Source organism: Dermochelys coriacea, chromosome 6 (genome assembly GCF_009764565.3).
Source record: "Dermochelys coriacea isolate rDerCor1 chromosome 6, rDerCor1.pri.v4, whole genome shotgun sequence".
In the NCBI taxonomy this organism is placed as follows: Eukaryota; Metazoa; Chordata; order Testudines; family Dermochelyidae; genus Dermochelys; species Dermochelys coriacea.
Window position 1 is genome coordinate 12245352 of NC_050073.1, and position 17961 is coordinate 12263312.

The following is a 17961-nucleotide window of genomic DNA, read 5'->3' on the forward strand; positions in this document are numbered from 1 at the left end:
ATTTTTTATGCTTTTGAGACATGATGAGAGTAATTGTGTAAATACTATTCAGCCTTTGGATTTAGTAAAGGCATTTATGGTTAAATTAGTGTTGTGGTCATACCCTGCATAAATAATAATAATTCCAGCAGTAGCCCCATTGATGGCACTACTTACAGTACATATAGTTAAGCAGGTACATAAAAACATTTGCAGGATTGGGGTCTAAATGAGTTCTACTTTCAGCTTCCACCTGATGCTTATATTTAAAATATAAGTAAGACTTTGCAGAACAAGGGCCATAGTGTGTCTCCATTGGGAATGCTGGCTCTCTAGTGCTGTTTGTCACTGCTGTGTGTCTCTGGTAAATGATGACAAGTTGTTGTGTTCTATAATTTTTCAAACCCATTTCTAGTCCTCCTCACAAACATTGTGTGCACCTCGCACTGATGGCTGCTTTGTAACACTCATCCCAGCTTCAAGGCACTTGCAGGTTTAAACTGGTGAAAATGGTGGGTTCTCTGTCACTTGAAATCATGATCTGAGACTGTCAGTAACTCAGGCAGAGGTTAGGGGTCTTTGACAGGAGAGGATGGATGAGATTCTGTGGCCTGTGATGTGCAGAAGGTCAGACTGGATGATCATGATGGTCCCTTCTGGCCTTAAAGATGATTCAGGCACAGGCTTGGCAGACTTCCTGTTTGTGGTTGAAGGCATTTGGCTCATTTAAGACCATAGCCTGGCCAAGTCAGAGTCAACCATGGCAGTTTTGCTCCTTTCTTTTTTCACCCTCTCAGGTCCTTTTTCACATGCACAACAGCTGACGCAGTCTGAGTGCGCCGCTTCACTGAACTGAAAGCACAAAAACTTACGTTGGTGACAAAACATGTACAACTACTCCAAACGAACTCACTGTGGGCATGTCTGCACAGCAGCTGGGAGGTGTAATTCCCAGTAAAGGTATTCAGACATGCGCCAGCTCTGCTTGAGCTATTACCCCAGTATAATCCTGCCCAACACCCTGGGTACATATTCATATACATATTCAGGTGGCTAGCCCAAGCTACTGCCCAGGGTCGTCATGGCCACGCTACTATTTTTAGCACACTAGCATGAGCAGAGCTTGTCTGTCTACCTGTACAGGAAATCATGTTCCCAGCTACAGTGTAGACATGCCCTTGTCATAAATATAAAGGGAAGGGTAAACACCTTTAAAATCCCTCCTGGCCAGAGGAAAAACCCTTTCACCTGTAAAGGGTTAAGAAGCTAGGATAACCTTGCTGGCACCTGACCAAAATGACCAATGAGAAGTCAAGATACTTTCAAAAGCTGGAGGGAGAAACAAAGTCTCTCTCTGTCTGGGTGATGCTTTTGCCAGGGACAGAACAGGAATGGAGTCTTAGAACTTAGTAAGTAATCTAGCTAGATATGTGTTAGATTCTGTTCTCTTTAAATGGCTGAGAAAATAAGCTGTGCTGAATGGAATGTAGATTCCTGGTTTTGTGTCTTTTTGTAACTTAAGGTTTTGCCTAGAGGGATTCTCTATGTTTTGAATCTAATTACCCTGTAAGGTATTTACCATCTTGATTTTATAGAGGTGATTCTTTACTTTTTCTTCTATTAAAATTCTTCTTTTAAGAAACTAATTGCTTTTTTCATTGTTCTTAAGATCCAAGGGTTTGGGTCTGTGCTCACCTATGTAAATTGGTGAGGATTTTATCAAGCCTTCCCCAGGAAAGGGGGTATAGCATTTTGGGGAGGATTTTGGGGGGGGGGGGGGAAGATGTTTCCAAGCAGGCTCTTTCCCGGTTATATATCTGTTAGACATTTGGTGGTGGCAGTGATAAAGTCCAAGGGAAAAAGGAAAATAGTTTTTACCTTGGGGAAGTTTTAACCTAAGCTGGTAAAAATAAGCTTAGGGGGTTTTCATGCAGGTCCCCACATCTGTACCCTAGAGTTCAGAGTGGGGAAGGAACCTTGACAGTCCTGTATTACAAACTACTTACTCCTGTCCTCCCTTATGTTCCCTCCATGTGCAGAGAAGAAGAACAGAACGCTGTAAGATAGTTTCTTCTTTCACAGCTTATCAATAAAAATGAGGAGAGTTTATTTCAAGCTGAGCAAGCAGACAGAAAACAGGGGCTGCTTGTAAATGTGAACATGTTTTCTGTTGCAACAATTGTGAGCTTCCTTTTGGGGGTGAATTTTAAAAGCCTAATTCACCCCAAACCAGCTTTCTTCAGTGATGCAGGTTAAGTACAGACTGCATTATATTGCAGTTGAACTAAATCATACTAGATACAGCTTTACGAAGAGATCCTAAATCTCTTATTAGGAGAGAAGTGGAGGTCTGAATTATTTGTTTCCTTCTAGAAATACAGTGGCTGTAATTTCATAATTGTATCTTTATTCAATCTATAGGTACATGTCTTGTATTTAAACCTTACAGAAGAAAAGTGTTCTAAATTTTGTTCTATTTTGCAAACATATTTGCATGGGAAAGAACAAAGAGAACATTGTAGTTCTAACGTAAACATGGAGGAAGTTGGCACTGAGAAAATCACTTAAAGAAGGACTTCAGTCCCTCTGCTGTGCACTTTATTGTTTGAATTCCCACTCCAAACAAAACTCGGTGGCTTTTCTCTAAGCAATTGAAATGTTCTATAATTCCCCCCTCCCCAAAAAAAACACAACAACCCCTAATGCTTTAGTAAAGTGTTTAGGGAAAGCATTTTTAAAAACTCCTTTTAGAAGTTTTGATCCAACTTTTGTTTTACCTCTCTGGCTAACGAATAGCAGATGCCACAAATGCCCAACTCTCAGACACAATTACTGAAATCTCTCAGTCATGGGCCAATTTCAAATACAAAAAAAAAGAAAAGGAATTTTAGTGATTTCCCATTGTTGATTATAATTGAAAATTTATGTTCCAGCAAAGGTGGTTGAATAAACTCTGAGCAGCAGCAACCCTCTGGGATACAGGGGTTTGTTCCAACTCAACCGAGGAACTCCACTGCACCAGTGCTCATAATGGCAACTGTGAGCTGCACATTCCCTGGGTGGTTTTGGCCAGGGCTTACCTGATTTTTGACAAGGCTACCTGCCAGTGACCAAAATGCTGTCAGTCACACACCCCTCCAAGGGTTACATTTTGTTGTTCTGTTTCAAGTTAGTGCCTGTTATTTGAAACCGACTATGCCCATGTGGCTGCTTTGTATTATCACTGCTGGGTTAAGTGCAAAGGACACAACCTGAACCTGCCTCTAAAAGCTTTGAGTGTCTGCCCAGAAAGCCCGGGCATCAGTTAACACTTTCTCCCCCAGAGTGTAAAGATTTACACAGCACTGAGATGATTTTCACCAGCCCCAGGGTTTCCTTAGCTCTGCTCTCTGCCAGTTCTGCTCTCAGGTCACTCAGCCAGTCCCTTCCCCCATTTTAAGCCTTAAGCAGGCACTGTCCCCTCCCCATTTCCCCCCCCCCCCCCCCCCCCCTGACCCCATCCTTTGTCTATTGCTCTGCCTCCACTGACTAGGCCGGTTTCCTTGTAAGCTAAACAAATGGAGTGCTTATGTTTTCTTTCCTTTTTTGTGGGGTGAGAGTCTGAACAGCATGTCAGGGTTGCAAGAGGGGACAATCTCTCCACAATGCACCTGAGAGATGGAGGGAGAGAAAGAGAGAGTAGGGCAGACATGTCCAGAGGTGAAGTGAGAATCAGCGTTGCCTTTAAGTCACCTAAAATGCAGGCTTTTGCACATGGTATTTCAAACTTTTATGGGAGAGGACTCCTGAAAACCTCACCTCCAATTACATGTTTGTAGAGTTCCCACAGCTCCTTCTTCTTTGTGGCTACGGTCCTGAGATTGTGAAATCTTCTGAACAGAACCCATTTAACTGGTTACATGAGAATATTATTTGTTTGTGTAATTGCTGGATGTTTACTTATAGCTGTTCCTGCAACTTTATTATACCAGTAGGTGCATGGGGCTGTGGAGTGTATTGCTGTCTGTACTCTACAGGACTATGCATGCAATTAATTTTTCAACAAAGAATAAAAAAAATAAATGATGCACATCTTGGCTTAAATTCTCTAATTTGCCATTTCAGATCTTCCCATGATGAGCAGAGGGAAATCGTTGACTGTCATCCTTGTGCAGTGACTGGGCAATATTCTGTCGTATGAGGGCTGTTATAAAAATCAAGGAAGCATTGAAGATCAGTTTTAATTGGCGATGATTTATTTTCTTTGTTGAAGAAATAGCCATTTGCTCAAAGCTTTTCTGTTCTTCTTCTTAGATTTTTGTTTTGTGCATCTGTGTTTGAGCACCGATCAAACAAGGACCTCCAGATCTACTTTAGCTTTCTGGCTAATGGTAAATTCATCACTCCCTGCATTTTGTGCATTTTGCCTTAAAATGGGCTAATTTCAATCTGATGTCAATATAGTTAATCCATTCGATTTATGGGGGCTGATCAGTATGTCACAAATGTTCAAAATACCTGAGGCTTTCCACGCTAGCACTGGTTCTCAGGACACATTTACTCCAGGACTCTAATGCACAGATTCCAGATTGTGCTAGGATATTTTCTGAATTAGGTATCCCCACCCCAGGGTTTGGAAATCCATTCAGATGATGATCTAGCACCTTTCATCCTAAAAACATCAGCTGGCTTTACAAACAGTAACCAAGCTGCATGACACCCCGTGAGTTAGAGGAGTACAATTGTCCCCATTTTACAGATAGGGAAACTGAGACACAGGAAGACAAAATGAGCTATCCAGTGAGTCACTTGTGAGGAAATAAACTGAGGAGTTATAAGCTTCAGTGCCCTGCTCTCACCACTAGGCTACTGTCAGGGTTCCCTCCCAACTCTGAACTCTAGGGTACAGATGTGGGGAACCACATGAAAGACCCCCTAAGCTTATTTTTACCAGCTTAGGTTAAAAACTTTCCCAAGGCACAAGTTTCGCCTTGTCCTTGAACGGTATCCTGCTACCACCAAGTGATTTAGACAAAGAACAGGGAAAAGATCACTTGGAGTTCCTATTTCCCCAAAATATCCCCCCAAGCCCTTACACCCCTTTCCTGGGAGGCTTGAGAATAAACAAGATGAGCACAAACCAGCCTTGGATTTTTAAGACCCCAAAAAACCCAATCAGATTCTTACAAAACAGAACTTTATTAGAAGAACAAAAAAAGATAAGAGAACAACTCTGTAAAATCAGAATGGAAGATAATCTTACAGGTGATCAGATTTAAAACATAGAGAATCCCTCTAGGCAAAACCTTAAGCTACAAAAAGACACAGAGGAATACACATTTCCTCCAGCTCAGCGAATTTCACAAGCCAAAACACAGAAAACCTAATGCATTTTCTAGCTAGATAACTTATGAACTTTACAGGAGTTGGAGGGCTTGCATCCTTGATCTGTTCCCGGCAAAGGTATCACACAGACAGACAAAAGCCTTTTTCCCCTCCTTCCAGATTTGAAAGTATCTTGTCCTCTCATTGGTCATTTTGGGTCAGGTGCCAGCCAGGTTACCTGAGCTTCTTAACCCTTTACAGGTGAAAGGGCTCTGCCTCTGGCCAGGAGGGATTTTATAGCACTGTATACAGAAAGGTGGTTACCCCGCCCTTTATATTTATGACAGCTGCCCTTCTTCCCTCTAGATAAGAATAAGAGTTGTTGCTCCATATTAACTATTAATAATGAGACTTTACATTTGTATTAGTTTTTCCCCCTGATACTGGTGATGGAAAACCAAAGCAGAATCAGTGACCTGCTTCAAAGTGCTCTTGACGACCTTCAGAAGACTTCAAACGATTTAAAGACAAACTATCACACTCTGACTTTAAGGGGAAAGGTAACATCCCCTGGGGTCGGCTGGAGAATGCTGACAGGATAGATACTAAGAACCGCCTGATGGAATTCTATGGTGCAGAGGCTGCAGTGGATGTAACCGTAGATGTTTTCACTCAGATCAGCCTCAGAGAGGCTGCTGCAAAACTCGGAGAAGAAAGAGAGAAAGGTAAGAAACCTAAAGTTACTCTAAAACCTGGGAATCTCCCCCAGAGCAGTAGCAGAAGGAGAAACAGGCTGATGGCAGGAATGACAAATTGTGAACCCCAGCTGGAAATGAGGGGGACTTAGAGCAGAGATGCCTACAGCAGATTCTCTGACCTGTTCCACTTCCTTTTTACCAGTCAGCCGGCACAAGGGGAGCAGAGGCAGCCTGTAACTCTCCATCTGAGGAAATCCCTGGGTGGGGGGGAGGCGTCCCCAGTGGGTGTAGAGCCAACAAAGCCATGCATAGAGAGTGCCACAGACAGGTGGGGAGGAGGAGTAACTAGAGTGCATCCCCAGCTGGGGGACTGTTCTTTGGGGACCATTGGGAGCTGGCAAGTTAGAACAGCTCCCAGGCTGCTGTAATCTGTGCTGCACCTGGGACATAGAATAAAGGATGTGTAGTTGGAAACTGATCACAGCAGAGAGTCTGGTCCAACAGAGTCTCACCAAACAGCTGACTGGCCCCATGAGACCCTTCTGGAATTCCAAGCAGGAATTTTATCTTGGAGACTATTTTTCACTGAAAACAAACAAAACAAATCCAGTGCAATACAAACAGCCAAGGACCAGCAAATCTGGAGAGCTGCAGTTCCAAAGTCCCTCTGCTGCTTTTCAGAGTCCCACATGAGTGTAAAAGCCAGTGCCAATGGGGATCCACTCTTTAGTTAGACTCCATGTGCTCTGTTATGAGTTAAACTCAATCCTGTTATAGTCATTCCTGGTCCTCTCACCCCCAGTGACAGTGGAGCTCAGCTGGGTTGGTTTGCCCAGGGTCCCTGGGATGGAATGCTCCAGGGCTGGCAGTGGGGCTCTCCCTAGAGGCCTTTGGCATTCACTGCCCTGGACAGTCCCCCAGGGTGTGAGTTTAATATCCCCCAGAGCACAATGCAGGAAGCATTTATTTGTTGTTGACTGTGAGTTCTGTTAAGAAGGCACGTCCTTGTGAAGCGACTGGGCAATCTGTTTGTATTTAAGTCTTTTAATCTCACAATCTGATAATGATGGAAAACATAACATTCCTCATGGTGAGCCAGAGAAAGCCAATGTGTTAGATGTGCCTCAAGCCTGTTAGAATGCTGTGGGGAACATGTGATGGATGTAACTCCAGAAATCCTCAATCAGATCAACCTGAGACAGTCAGCTGCTAAGGTCATGGAGAAAACAAAGACGGATAAAGAATCTAAAGTTGCCATGACTCCTGGGAAGCTCTCCTTCAATATTTTCCCCCTTCCACCAACCCCCCCACAAAGATATAGCAGAAGCAGGAACAGCTGCAGTTGGTTAATAATACCGAGTAGATTCCAAGGCACAAGGGAAAGCCAGTGGGAGCCAGAGTGATTCAAAGCAGGGACGCAGGTTTTTCCTAGTATGCATATGAAATTAGATGTTCTGGAAACACACAAGTTGCTATATGGATACTGTACAAGCAAGTGACATCAGAAGAAAGAGATGTGAACAATGGCATTGTGTTCCTGGTCAGTTTTTAGACTGGTACTTAGTGGAGAAACTGAAAATGAGAAATGAGGGTGAGAGCAAGTGATTTGGGGGAACTGGCAGTACAGGACCAGACTCCCCTGAGTTCTTGGGCCATTGCACCAGCCAAAGGAGTAGAAGTGTAGCAGAAAGTGGAAGGGGAATCCCCAGCTAGCACAGAGGCTGCTCCTGTGCCACCATCTCAGGCAGTCCCTAGCACAGCAGGTGTGGAACGAGCACTATTGTGCTCCAGCGATTCCTGCAGCTATACTGGCCCCTTGGGATCACAGCTGGCTGGGGTAATTGAGAACAACCCTCAAGCTCAGACCATCTAAGAACTAGCTTCAGCCTCAGGATGAGGGAGCTGCAATCAGGGTGGAGGATGGGAGAACAACCAGACACTGCTGTGGCCGCACATATAGCGCACAGCAGAGCATCTGCCCCTAAAGGGAGATCTCATGTTTTTCTGTTCTTGTTGTAGTTTCTAAACCTTTTTCCTGTGAGAACTGCCTTTAAACCTCAAACCATCATGAGGGCTGAAAGGATGAAGCAGCTGTCAGCATTTCTTTAGCAGGAGGCTGAAGGGACCTTAATACACCCAGTGAGCTTTAACAGAATTACTTGGATCTGTTTGAGATGTACCGACGGGCTAACCCTTCCCAGAGGTCAGCTCCATGCATACTGCTGCAATTGTGGTGGGCATGGGATTCATACAGAGGGGAAGATGAGCGAGGGAAGAAAGCTGAGGAGTAAGAGTAAGGCCAGAGTGGGAGGTGGAAGGGAATGTGTCGTCCCCCCCACAAGTCCCTCTGGACACATCATTAAGTGGCCTGGGGCTGCATGGGCTGTTTACCAGAGATCCATCCATGCGGGTGGAACCCTGGGACACTGTGGCTCCATTGGAGCTGCACTGCCAGGGAATAGGGGGAGCAGGACAGGGTTGGAGGGCACAGGGCATGTCTGCACGTCTCAGAGATTTTTGCAACATCATCATCATTGAGCCTCCTTGGGAGAGCACGACTCCTCTTGAATGGAGATACAGGAATTCCCTGTGGTGACAGCAGCAGAAGGGAACTCTGATTTTTTTTTTTTTCTGGAAGAGGGAAACGGCTAATGGACAAATATTAACTATATTTACATTTGTGAAACTAACCTTTTACATTTTAACAACAAAAATATTGAAAAAACATAATAGATAAATTAGGTGACATCGGCATTTCACTATCCAATGTTTTGTGAATTCTTGGATCAAAGAAATGCTTTGGGAAGACTGGTGCAAATGCTTTTAGGCTCAGGAAATTTTTGTAAGGCTTGCTCCTGACCAGCAATGATCAGAGACATTCACTCCCTTATTCCCAGCAACCAAACACTTCTTGAGCTACCTGGCATGCATAGGAAGTATGACTAACAGGGTGCAGCAAACTGTCAACAGAAAATTGTGTTTTTGTCAAAACAATTCTTTTGTCTGAAAGTAGTCAGCTTTCCATGGGAAAAACAAACTTTTCTTCTGAAAACAGAAAAAATTTGATTCTGAAATGCTGCTGAAGTGCTGTATGGGAGTCATAGTTCAGGTGACTCATGACCCCTTTCTCCAATATGGGCCAGACTCCCTCTCTGGACTACATCTCCCACAATACTCCATGGTTACTCAGTAAGAGTGAAAACCGTGGTGCATCATGGAAGATGTAGTCAGGCTAGGGATCTTGGCCTCTAGAGGAAAATGGGAGCATGAGGCAAACTACAATTCCCATAACACATTGCAGCAGCATTTTTTTTTAATCAAAATTTTGGTTTTCAACCAAAACTTTTTGGCTTTCAAGGTTGTTTTGTTTTCTACCAAAATGTCAAAATTTTCCATGCGGGGAGATGGGGAGAAATTCTAACCAGCTCTAATATTCTCCCCTGTGTGGTGGTCCCACGCAGCAGTCTGATGTGGAGGGGAACAGGATCAGGGCTCTACCTCCTCTCTGCTTCTCACTGCCCCTTTGGGATGGAGGGTTTCCCCAAGGATACAGTTCCCTTGTTCTTGTGTGGGAATTACAAGGGTGTGCAATTAGGACCCTGCCTTCTCTCTCCAGATCTGCATAAATGCCAGGTCCAATCTAGCCCTGTTCCAGCAATAGCATCAGTGACACTGTAGCTATAGGTGAGGTGGCAATGCCATGATAAAATCCTGGACAGGATTTTCTAACTTCTGTTTTACATGCACGTCAGATTGGCTGTGACTATGGGGGTTCCACCTCCCTGTGCAGTGTGTGGGTATGGGTTGCTTGCCAGGATTATCTGGGTGCATCTCACTTAATCAATTCTCTGCTGTTGCAGAGGCCTCAGACACTGGTGCACCTCAGTCCCTCCTATCCTCTGCCCGTGGCACATAAGTCTAGTGGGCTGTAATATCCTGTTCTCATTTTGGTTGTTGGGTTTGATATGCAGGTGCTGTGGGAGCTGCAAGTGGCCATACCTGCGGACGCTCAGGTAAACAAAGCATCTTGCGGCCCACCAGGGGCTAACCCCGAACAAGCTGTGGCCCAAGGTTGAGAACCCGTGTTTTAAAGGATGTGTTAACACTCTTAAAATAGCATTCTGAAATGCTGCTGGAGTGCTGTATGTGAGCCACAGTTCATGTGCCTCATGACCCCATTCTTCTCTGTTGTACTCCAGAAAGGGAACCTGTCCATCTCCCACAGTGCACCATGTAGCTCAGCAAGAGAGAAAACCATGGTGCATCATGGAAGATGAAGTCAAGCTAGGGGTCTTGGCCCATTGCAGAGACAGGGCCTTCATAAGCAAGTCAACTGTCCACTGAAACACTGGCATTCCATTTCCCATACTGCAATCGGGATTAGAGATGGGTCCCAACTAAATACCGGTGTCCAATCCTATCCTCCAGTGTTTGGAGTCGCAGTAGCAAGGAATAGGGGTAGAGAGTGAAGCAGAGAAGGGTATCTAGACATGAGAAAAGCAGAAAGGGATTAGAAAAGCTAGCAAACAGGAGAGGAGAGAAAATATAACCAGAGAGCAAGAAGAGAAGTAGTTAGAAATAAAAGAAGACAAAGGGTACGGGGGGGGGGGAAAGGGAGGAGAATAGAAAAAATAAGACTAAGATGAAAACTAAAAGTCAGAAGAAACAACAAAAAGGAATGAGCTAAATTATCCTTATTCAGAAAAGCACTTGAGCAAATTCTTAACTTTAAGCACATGCTCAACTCTCATTTATTGTAAGGGGACTTCAGTCTATGCTTAAGGGCATTGCTGATTCAGAACCAAAGTGAGAGATGATCACGTACGAAATAATTAAATAGACAAAAGACTAATTTTAATATGTAAAATTGTTGCAAGATATAGAGTCACATGATGGTGGGAATGTTGGGCGAAATGCGGGGGGGAGACCAGAAAGAATAGAATGCCACCAATATCTTATGTCCAACTTTTGGATATAACCGATGAATGACAGTTCAAATGACCTTTGTTTGAACAACTGTACTCAGTATGTCTAATGTTTCATGCCATTTTAATTGAGTTAGATTACCAGAAAAATATAGAGATCATATACAAGAAGAATACCAAGTAATAGAAGACAGAAATGCTCGCCTGGGTGAATATGTGAGTCTAGACAAGATACACAGAACTGCTTATTGTAAAGGAACATCGGCGGCGGGAGGAGAAAGAACATGAAATAATCACCAGAGGAAGGAGACACACAGAGTTGATGGCTCACCAGACCAGTCTCACTAAGATTAGTGTTTTATTTGACCCTGGTAGAAATCAACAAAGCCCAAGAACTGTGGTGTTGCAGGGAGCTGCTGGAATTGGAAAAACAATGACAGCAAGAAAGATCATGTTGGACTGGGCAGCTGGAAACTCTATCAGAAAAAGTTTGATTATGTTTTTGATATAAATTGCAGAAAAATAAATCTTGTTACTGAACTGAAAAGTGTTGCTGATTTGGTTTTAGACAATTGTCCTAACAGAAAAGGACCAATTTAAAGAATTTTTTGAGAAACCAGAAAGACTCCTGTTCATAATAGATGGTTTTGATGAATTGACTTCCTTGCTAGATATTGATGAAGTTGGTCTGTGCACTGACCCATTTGAAAAGAAGCCAGTGAAAACTGTACTGTGCAGTTTACTGAGAAAGAAAGTTCTTCAAAAATCCTTCTTACTGATCACTACAAGACCAGCTGCTCTGGAGAAACTACAGCAGAATTTGAAATTTCCATGTTATGCAGAGATCATGGGATTTTCTGGAGAAGAGAGGAAAGAATATTTTCATAAATTCTTTTGTGATGAAAAGAAAGCAACACAAGCCTTTAATTTTGTCAAAGAAAATGAAATGCTCTTCACCATGTGCTTTGTCCCCATTGTGTGTTGGATCATCTGCACGGTTATGAAGCAACAGATGGAAAGAGGGGAAGATCTTGCACAAACTTCAAAAACAACCACATCGGTATATTTGCTCTTTCTGTCCATTCTGCTAACTGATCATTTTGCTGACTCAATGCAACGGTCTCAAACTACCCTGCGGTAGCTTTGCTCATTGGCTGCAGATGGAATTTTAGAACAGAAAATACTGTTTGAAGAAGGTGACCTGAAGAAACACAATTTATCCTTGAGTAAGATTCAGTCTCTCTTTCTGAATAAAAAATATTTTTCAAAAAGATACAGAATGTGAAAGTGTCTACAGCTTCATTCACTTGAGTTTCCAAGTTTTTTTTGCAGCTCTGTTTTATATGCTGGAAGAAAATGAAGAGAAAACAAAATCTCTCTTCTAAGAAAGATGCGAACAATTTGCTAAAAATTTATGGACCATCTAAAAATAATTATTTGATGGCAACAGTACATTTCTTGTTTGGTCTCTTAAATAAAGAGACTAAATGACATGGAGAAAAAATTACATTGTAAAACATCATCTGCAATAAAGCTAGATTTATTGAAGTGGTTTGAAGCAGAGGCTAAAAAAATCTCCTCTATGCCCTATAAGACCTATGAGGAACTGCGTGACCAGCTTGAGTTGTTTCACTGTTTGTATGAGAGTCAGGAAGAAGAGTTTGCAAAAAGCACAATGGATAATTTCCAAGAAATTAGACTGGAACACATCAGGCTTACAACAATGGATGAAATTGCTCTTTCATTCTGTGTAAAGCATTGTTGTAGTAAGCAGTCACTTTACCTATGTAATTGTACACTTGGGATTGGAGAACAAGAAGAAGGATGGATAGCAAAGCAACGGAAATGGTTATTTCCTCTGTAAGTATCCATTTATTTAATATTAATCAGTAAATCCTTAGAGTGACATCTCATCATATCACCATTATAATGCCCCTTTTTTCAGTGGATTATAAGATATTTGCAGATTTGTCTTTTCTTGTAAAATGAAGTTACGCTGTCCCTCTGGGTCTGGTTGGGTCAAGGTAGCTGGGTCAGAAAACCTTATGATTGCAGGGTAGGCAGGAATAAGGAAGGTTTCAGAGTAGCAGCCGTGTTAGTCTGTATTCGCAAAAAGAAAAGGAGTACTTGTGGCACCTTAGAGACTAACAAATTTATTAGAGCATAAGCTTTCGTGAGCTACAGCTCACTTCAGCTGTAGCTCACGAAAGCTTATGCTCTAATAAATTTGTTAGTCTCTAAGGTGCCACAAGTACTCCTTTTCTTTTTTAGGAATAAGGAAGTGAGGGTTAAGCAGAAGGACCTGGAAACAGCTGGGACCAATTAGTTTCCTGGGAAACTAGACTGGATCAGATAGAAGGAGAGGAAGTTAAGATGCTATGGGCTGGAGTGGTTAGCTAAGTACCTGTCTGCATTGAAGAAACTGGACACCAGAACTGGAGTAAACACTTTAGCTTTGCCAGTTTCACCAATGCTGAAGAGAAGAGAAATGTAACCTCCTAGTTCCTACTATATATACACTCCTGTTTATACATCCCATTAGCCCTTTCAGCCACAGCATTGCATTGGGCGATCATGGTCAATTGGTTCTCCGTCATAACTCCAAGTCCTTTTCAGAGTCACTGCTTTCCAAATTACTGTTCCATATTATAAGCATGCCCATATTCATTGCTTCTTCCATCTGACTTGTCGAAAGGCATGTTGTTTGTGTGGATCAGTTTACCTAGAGATCCAGCGAGCTCTGTATAAGTGACCTGCCCTGTCCTATAGCCTAGTCACAGTAGCAAATGAGTTAGACCTGTCCAGGTCCTTGAGCACCTGAATAGCAAAAGGAAAGGGAATAAGGAGTAGAACCTGGGTCTGTAGAGCCTGGGACAGCTGATATTCCCACAGTGCCACCAGGCAGCCCTGCAGTTCATAGAATCATAGAATATCAGGGTTGGAAGGGACCCCAGAAGGTCATCTAGTCCAACCCCCTGCTCAAAGCAGGACCAAGTCCCAGTTAAATCATCCTAGCCAGGGCTTTGTCAAGCCTGACCTTAAAAACCTCTAAGGAAGGAGATTCTACCACCTCCCTAGGTAACGCATTCCAGTGTTTCACCACCCTCTTAGTGAAAAAGTTTTTCCTAATATCCAATCTAAACCTCCCCCATTGCAACTTGAGACCATTACTCCTCGTTCTGTCATCTGCTACCATTGAGAACCCCCTCATCCTCTTTGAAACCCCCTTTCAGGTAGTTGAAAGCAGCTATCAAATCCCCCCTCATTCTTCTCTTCTGCAGACTAAACAATCCCAGCTCCCTCAGCCTCTCCTCATAAGTCATGTGCTCTAGACCCCTAATCATTTTTGTTGCCCTTCGCTGTACTCTTTCCAATTTATCCACATCCTTCTTGTAGTGTGGGGCCCAAAACTGGACACAGTACTCCAGATGAGGCCTCACCAGTGTCGAATAGAGGGGAACGATCACGTCCCTCGATCTGCTCGCTATGCCCCTACTTATACATCCCAAAATGCCATTGGCCTTCTTGGCAACAAGGGCACACTGCTGACTCATATCCAGCTTCTCGTCCACTGTCACCCCTAGGTCCTTTTCCGCAGAACTGCTGCCGAGCCATTCGGTCCCTAGTCTGTAGCGGTGCATTGGATTCTTCCATCCTAAGTGCAGGACCCTGCACTTATCCTTATTGGGCCAAAAGAAATCTAATGAGGTTCAATCTTCCAATTTGTCTAGGTCCTTCTGTATCCTATCCCTCCCCTCCAGCGTATCTACCACTCCTCCCAGTTTAGTATCATCCGCAAATTTGCTGAGAGTGCAATCCACACCATCCTCCAGATCATTTATGAAGATATTGAACAAAATGGGCCCCAGGACCGACCCCTGGGGCACTCCACTTGACACCGGCTGCCAACTAGACATGGAGCCATTGATCACTACCCGTTGAGCCCGACAATCTAGCCAGCTTTCTACCCACCTTATAGTGCATTCATCCAGCCCATACTTCCTTAACTTGCTGACAAGAATGCTGTGGGAGACCGTGTCAAAAGCTTTGCTAAAGTCAAGAAACAATACATCCACTGCTTTCCCTTCATCCACAGAACCAGTAATCTCATCATAAAAGGCGATTAGATTAGTCAGGCATGACCTTCCCTTGGTGAATCCATGCTGACTGTTCCTGATCACTTTCCTCTCCTCTAAGTGCTTCAGGATTGATTCTTTGAGGACCTGCTCCATGATTTTTCCAGGGACTGAGGTGAGGCTGACCGGCCTGTAGTTCCCAGGATCCTCCTTCTTCCCTTTTTTAAAGATGGGCACTACATTAGCCTTTTTCCAGTCATCCGGGACTTCCCCCGTTCGCCACGAGTTTTCAAAGATAATGGCCAAGGGCTCTGCAATCACAGCCGCCAATTCCTTCAGCACTCTCGGATGCAATTCGTCCGGCCCCATGGACTTGTGCACGTCCAGCTTTTCTAAATAGTCCCTAACCACCTCTATCTCTACAGAGGGCTGGCCATCTCTTCCCCGTTTTGTGTTGCCCAGCACAGCAGTCTGGGAGCTGACCTTGTTAGTGAAAACAGAGGCAAAAAAAGCATTGAGTACATTAGCTTTTTCCACATCCTCTGTCACTAGCTTGCCTCCCTCATTCAGTAAGGGGCCCACACTTTCCTTGGCTTTCTTCTTGTTGCCAACATACCTGAAGAAACCCTTCTTGTTACTCTTGACATCTCTTGCTAGCTGCAGCTCCAGGTGCGATTTGGCCCTCCTGATATCTTTCCTACATGCCCGAGCAATATTTTATACTCTTCCCTGGTCATATGTCCAACCTTCCACTTCTTGTAAGCTTCTTTTTATGTTTAAGATCCGCTAGGATTTCACCATTAAGCCAAGCTGGTCGCCTGCCATATTTACTATTCTTTCGACTCATCGGGATGGTTTGTCCCTGTAACCTCAACAGGGATTCCTTGAAATACAGCCAGCTCTCCTGGACTCCCTTCCCTTTCATGTTAGTCCCCCAGGGGATCCTGGCCATCTGTTCCCTGAGGGAGTCAGTCTGCTTTCCTGAAGTCCAGGGTCCGTATCCTGCTGCTTACCTTTCTTCCCTGCGTCAGGATCCTGAACTCAACCAACTCATGGTCACTGCCTCCCAGATTCCCATCCACTTTTGCTTCCCCACTAATTCTACCCGGTTTGTGAGCAGCAGGTCAAGAAAAGCGCTCCCCCTAGTTGGCTCCCCTAGCACTTGCACCAGGAAATTGTCCCCTACGCTTTCCAAAAACTTCCTGGATTGTCTATGCACCGCTGTATTGCTCTCCCAGCAGATATCAGGAAAATTAAAGTCACCCATGAGAATCAGGGCATGCGATCTAGTAGCTTCCGTGAGTTGCCGGAAGAAAGCCTCATCCACCTCCATCCCCCTGGTCCGGTGGTCTATAGCAGACTCCCACCATGACATCACTCTTGTTGCACACACTTCTAAACTTAATCCAGAGACACTCAGGTTTTTCCACAGTTTCGTACCGGAGCTCTGAGCAGTCATACTGCTCCCTTACATACAGTGCTACTCCCCCACCTTTTCTGCCCTGCCTGTCCTTCCTGAACAGTTTATAACCATCCATGACTGTACTCCAGTCATGTGAGTTATCCCACCAAGTCTCTGTTATTCCAATCACGTCATAATTCCTTGACATCACCAGGACCTCCAGTTCTCCCTGCTTGTTTCCAAGGCTTTGTGCATTTGTATATAAGCACTTGAGATAACCTGTTGATCGCCCCTCATTCCCAGTATGAGGCAGGAGCCCTCCCCTCACAGACCTTCCTGCCTGTGCTTCCTCCCGGTATCCCGCTTTCCCACTTACCTCAGGGCTTTGGTCTCCTTCCCCCGGTGAACCTAGTTTAAAGCCCTCCTCACTAGGTTAGCCAGCCTGCTGGCAAAGATGTTCTTCCCTCTCTTCGTAAGATGGAGCCCGTCTCTGCCCAGCACTCCTCCTTCATGGAACACCATCCCATGGTCAAAGAATCCAAAGCCTTCTCTCCGACACCACCTGCGTAGCCATTCGTTGACCTCCACGATTCGACGGTCCCTACCCAGGCCTTTTCCTTCCACGGGGAGGATGGACGAGAACACCACTTGCGCCTCCAACTCCTTTATCCTTCTTCCCAGAGCCACGTAGTCCGCAGTGATCCGCTCAAGGTCATTCTTGGCAGTATCATTGGTGCCCACGTGGAGAAGCAGGAAGGGGTAGCGATCCGAGGGCTTGATGAGTCTCGGCAGTCTCTCCGTCACATCACGAATCTTAGCCCCTGGCAAGCAGCAGACTTCTCGGTTTTCCCGGTCAGGGCGGCAGATAGATGACTCAGTCCCCCGGAGGAGAGAGTCCCCGACCACCACCACCCACCTTCCTTCTCCTCTTGGGAGTGGTGGTCGTGGAACCCCCAACCTCAGGACATCGCATCTCATGCCTCCCAACCAGCGGAGTCTCCTTCTGCTTTCTCCCCCCAGACATATCATCTGGTCCACTCTCCGCAATGGTACTTGTGGAGAGAACATGAAAGCGGTTAGTTACCTGTGTCTGTGTTACTGGAACCCGGACATTCCGCTTACCTCTTCTGGAGGTCACATGTTGCCAAGCTTCTTCACTGGCCTCTTGGCTCCTCTGTGCAACCTGCTCTATATCTTTAGAGCTTTGTGCCCCTAGAAGGCTATCCTGAGTTTGGTCCAGAAAATCCTCAGTCTCTCGTATACAACGCAGGGTCGTTACCTGTTGCTCCAGACCTTCAATCTTCTCTTCCAATATGGAGACCAGCTTGCACTTTGTACAGACAAAGTCGCTTCTGTCCTGTGGAAGAAAGACAAACATGGCACATCCAGTGCAGGTCACAACAGCTGAACCCCCCCCTTCCATATCACCTACCTACTATGAGCTTCCTCAGAGACGTTGGCAAGATGTAAGCCTCACTGGGCTCACTCCAGGCGAACTCCCAGGCAAACTCCTGCTGTGAGCTGCTCTGCTGTCCCCGCTGCTCCGCTGCCGCTCAGCTGGTTCGCGAGGCTCTGGC

The 17961-nt window shown here is 44.8% G+C and overlaps 1 protein-coding gene across 1 annotated transcript in view; it reads left to right on the forward strand.

Moving 5' to 3' along the window:
- LOC119857534 (NACHT, LRR and PYD domains-containing protein 3-like) overlaps positions 1 to 17961 on the forward strand; it is a 133827-nt gene that overhangs the window by 91852 nt on the left and 24014 nt on the right. Inside the window, exon 2 of the mRNA XM_043516757.1 lies at positions 11044 to 12766. Coding sequence (XP_043372692.1) covers positions 12399 to 12766 — 368 coding nt within the window. The 5' untranslated portion in view covers positions 11044 to 12398. The remainder of the gene's footprint in view (positions 1 to 11043; positions 12767 to 17961) is intronic.